Here is a 4,867-nt window from a genome sequence, read left to right as displayed (position 1 = left end):
AAAGGCTGATCCATATTTGGGGGACAAAGAAGCTAAGGGTATAAAGGGAAAGCTTCATCTATATTCATCACTCAGGATTTGGAGACTGACTCCCCTGAGTCACGGCACTAGTGCATCTGCAAATAAAGGCTACTTTTCTGAATATCCTCTGAGTGCCTGGCTCATTAATTCTCCCTCGCTGCCTGGCAGCTTATCTGCAACAACAGGAAATTGCGGGTAACTTATTACTCAACTATAACTATTATTAACATCACAATACTAGCCGTAATTTAAATAGCACTTATTGTGGGTCAGAAAGTATATTAGGAATTGTTCATAAATTAATTACTAATCTCCATAACAAATGTATGAAACAAGTAGTTTTCTACTTATTTTACAGATGAAAGCACTAGGAGCCCAGTGGTGAGGTAATGTGACCAAGTCTCATAGTAAATGGATGAGCTGCCTTTGAAACTCTAGAATTTTGAACTCCAACATTCTTTCTTTTAACTTGAAATAAACATAAAAAGTTTATATCTTCTTTATCAAACCGGAGAAGACATAAGCATTCCGTGTTGGACTCACACAATACTTTACAGTTAAAATTTAAAATTAGTGCCATAAAAAATATTTTCCTTTTTTTCAGATTTTATTCTTAAGAAATTAAATAAGTATATATACAAATAATTTACAAATAAGTATTTTCAAGATCACAAAGACATGTTTTGGATCACAATTTTAAAATATAAGTTTATTATAAATGGTTAGATGAAACAGAAAACATAAGTAAGATTATTGAAATTTGAATAATAAAATCCAAGAGTTAGAGATAATAGTGACAGAGCATGACAAAGATAAAGAGAAAAAACTTTCTCCCAAAGAATAAAGAATATTTGTTTTTAGGCATATTTATAAACTAGTGGCCAGGTGCATGAAATTTGTGCATAGGGGGAGTGTGGTGTCCCTCAGCCCAGCGTGCACCCTCTCCAATCTGGTATTCCTCTCTCAGTCCAAGACTGCTGCCTTCTAACTGCCCCCCTGCCAGCCTGATCACCCCCAACCGCCCCCCTACCAGCCTGATTGTCCCCAACTGCACCCCCCCCCCACCACCAGCCTGCTTGCCCCTAACCACCTCTGCCACGGCCCTGCCACCATGGCTTTGTCCGGAAGGATGTCCAGTCTCCCAAAAGGTCTCCCACTCTAATTAGCATATTACCCTTTTATTAGTATAGATATTGGTCACAAGCTACACTATAAAGTAAGCTTCTTTTATGTTCTAAAGATAAAAATCTCATGAATCATGTCTTCTACTCACAATAAAAATATAATTAGAAAATAAAAGAAAACTAAAATATATTATTTTAAAATCTATTGAGATAAAGACAAAATATCAATGAAAATTACAAAGTATATTGATTATAATTACCATGCAAACACAGTCTATCACACTTTTCAGTGTGCACCTGAAATAATGGTATCAAAGAATAACATGCATCCTTAAGTGTACTGGAAAAGAAGAAGGAGAAGGAGAAGGAGGAGGAGGAGGAGGAGAAGGAGGAGGAGGAGGAGGAGGAGGAGGAGGAGGAGGAGGAGGAGGAGGAGAAAGAGAAGGAGAAGGAGGAGAGGAAGAGGAGAAGAAGAAGAAGAAGAAGAAGAAGAAGAAGAAGAAGAAGAAGAAGAAGAAGAAGAAGAAGAATGAAGAAGAGGAGGTGGAGGTGGAGAAGGAGGAGGAGAAGAAGAAGAAGAAGAAGAAGAAGAAGAAGAAGAAGAAGAAGAAGAAGAAGAAGAAGAAGAAGAATGAAGAAGAGGAGGTGGAGGTGGAGAAGGAGGAGGAGGAGGAGGAGGAGGAGGAGGAGGAGGAGGCAGAAGAAAAGCTAGAGTTCTGAGTTTCTCCAGAGTACAGAGAGCAACTCTTTCCATAGTCATAGGGGGAAATAGCAGAGTGCAAGGCATTGTGGTCACATTTTATGTTTGATGATCAGTAGTTGAGGGAGCTTCTTAGTGTTCCAAGCATTGAACTGACCTTATTTCTGGGTATATTGTTGATAGTTCTGAACCCTTGTTTTTGTTTTGTTCTATTTTTTTAAAGGCACTTCTGAAGGCAGCAAAACTAAGCAAACTGATGAATGTTACCAGGTAGAGGTAGTGAAAGCAAACCCTTCCCAAAATGGGATGAGTGGGCTATGACTTAGTTGCCGATCCTGTCTAGAAGAAATAAGGCTGAAGTCAACATATTCTAAAAGTATATATATTCCAAGATGTGGCACATTCCTTTGACTTGAAATACAATTTCTGGCTGGTTCTGCTTTCTCAAGAGGCAAACCATTTTGTCCTCTGATTTATTTATGGGTTGTTTCTCATGCCAAGGAAAAGCTCAGTGTGTCTGGAAAACAAGGTTGCCTGGATGAATTTGTCCAGCAATAAACTATAGTTACGATTTGTCTGGCATATAACTTACAGGTATTATGTCAATATACATAATAAGCATGTACGTTGTAGGTATCTTACATGGTTACTCTATGTCAAGCATGTCAAACTCATGGCCCATGGGCCACATGCAGCCCACAATGAATATTTTTGTGACCCAGCCAATATAAGAAATGCTTTATTTTATTTTTTTAAAATATATTTTATTGATTTTTTACAGAGAGGAAGGGAGAGAGATAGAGAGTTAGAAACATCGATGAGAGAGAAACATCGACCAGCTGCCTCCTGCACATCTCCCACTGAGGATGTGCCCACAACCCAGGTACATGCCCTTGACCGGAATCGAACCCGGGACCCCTCAGTCCGCAGGCCGACGCTCTATCCACTGAGCCAAACCGGTTTCGGCATAAGAAATGTTTTAATAAAAATTTCATAACTTAATTTTTACAATATCCTGTCACACATAATTATTAAAAACAAACTGCCTTTCCGATCCGCCATCTGCAGTGGGGTTGCCGCCAAGATGCAGATTTTCGTGAAAACCCTCACGGGGAAGACCATCACTCTCGAGGTTGAACCCTCGGATACGATAGAAAATGTCAAGGCCAAGATCCAGGATAAGGAAGGAATTCCTCCTGATCAGCAAAGACTGATCTTTGCTGGCAAGCAACTGGAAGACGGGCGCACTTTGTCTGACTACAACATTCAAAAGGAGTCCACGCTTCATCTTGTGTTGAGACTTCGTGGTGGTGCCAAGAAAAGGAAGAAGTCGTACACCACTCCCAAGAAGAACAAGCATAAGAGAAAGAAGGTCAAGCTGGCTGTCCTGAAGTACTACAAAGTGGATGAGAATGGCAAAATCAGTCGCCTTCGTCGGGAGTGCCCTTCAGATGAATGTGGTGCTGGAGTTTTTGTGGCCAACCACTTTGACAGACATTATTGTGGCAAATGTTGTCTGACCTATTGCTTCAACAAACCAGAAGACAAGTAATTGTATTTGAGTTAATAAAAGACATGAACTAAAAAACAAACAAACAACAAAAAAAAAACTACAGTGTTCGATACTGACTGATTACTATAATCGTGTTGCATTCATTTCTCTTATGCGCAGGTGCACCATTTCTCTCCAGGAATACTAGCAGTGAATATTTTAGCAGCCGATGGCCGCGTCATTAGTCTTGTACTGACTTGTTTGGTGTGCGCAACAGGAAATGTTTCACTTTCAGAGAACAAGAAAAATAGGTTTATTTGCTTATTAATTTGTGCAGTTATTCAGTGTCTGGTAAGTTAATGTTCAAGAAAAAATATTAATTTCTATTAAAATGTTCTATTATTTTATGTTAACGATTACTCATTTATTTCAGCTTTTTGTATTCAGCATGCCTCTATTGAAATAAACCTACGTTTCTATGAAAATTGAAGCTTTTGGTTTTTTGTGGCCCACACAAACTTGAACCTTATTTATTTGGTCTGAGTTAGCCTTTGAGTTTGACATGCTTGCTCTCTATGTATAAAGTAACAATGTCTTCAAATGTGTTCTTTCTCTTGAGAGCAGTGTCCACATCTTACTCATTGTACTGGCAAGAGCCTAGAATTTTTTGTCATTTTTCCTTCTGTATTTGTACCTTTCCTACACACTATGTAATTGATTTCCAAATGAACATCATGGATTCAAAGGAGGACCGCCTTATTTTAAAATCAGAATGGTAATCCGAGCATAGCACTTGATGTGGTAGGTTGCCAAGGAGAGTTCTATTCTAGAGCACTCGATGCCTGTTCCTGGCAGTCCTATTATCTGAGAATCTTTGGCCCTAATTGCTGGGCCTTTAGAATCCTCATTTCAGCGATATTCAATTTTTGATGGCTTGTTAAAATCCTTTGATTGCTGGACCTGTTTAAATACTTTCTGTGGCAACGGTATCATCTGAAAACTACACTGTAAGCGTTGAGCACTCCATCCATCACAGCGTGCATTGCTGGACACAACTCTGAGTCATTAAGCAAGTAATTGTGCTTTTAGATTGTGTTACACTTAACTTTTGTTCTGGGTCCTTTAGACACATCTTAACTTAATACGTTACATTTCAAGTAATCTCCCAACCTCTTAGAGGATGAATGATATTCAAATATGTAAGAACAGGTCTGCAAGGGGGAAATGCAGACATTTACAAAAATGCAAACTTGAGAACAGACGTCCTGTTTGTGCAGGGAGTGTCGATTTGCTGAAATGCATATGCATTGTGAAAAGAGATTAGCGGTGTTTGTTGATAATGTCCATGATAATTTGGCATCTGCATATTTTTCTAGTTAAAGAAATAATCCTAGAGTGCTAATTTACTCTAATGGCATAGACACCACTTGGCTTCAGAAAAACAGAAAACTGAGCTAAGGTCTATTGCTTATTTATGGGGTGTAATGTACAGCATTCAGCAGCATTGTTCACTGAAGTTTACAAAAAGTA

General features: G+C 38.8%; 1 protein-coding gene across 1 annotated transcript; it reads left to right on the top strand.

The window, feature by feature from the left end:
* Positions 1-2,893: 2,893 nt before the first annotated feature.
* Positions 2,894-3,423, top strand: LOC139007596 (ubiquitin-ribosomal protein eS31 fusion protein-like). The gene has a single exon (XM_070411193.1). The coding sequence runs from the start codon at positions 2,930-2,932 to the stop codon at positions 3,395-3,397; it is 468 nt and encodes a 155-aa protein (XP_070267294.1). The 5' UTR covers positions 2,894-2,929; the 3' UTR covers positions 3,398-3,423.
* The last annotated feature ends 1,444 nt before the right edge of the window (positions 3,424-4,867 follow it).

Source organism: Myotis yumanensis, unplaced genomic scaffold (assembly GCF_028538775.1).
Source record: "Myotis yumanensis isolate MYYU_CA2020_CCGP unplaced genomic scaffold, mMyoYum1.0.hap1 SCAF_1, whole genome shotgun sequence".
Lineage (NCBI taxonomy): Eukaryota > Metazoa > Chordata > Mammalia > Chiroptera > Vespertilionidae > Myotis > Myotis yumanensis.
Note: the sequence above shows the minus strand (reverse complement) of the source record. Positions and strands in the feature narration are given on the sequence as shown.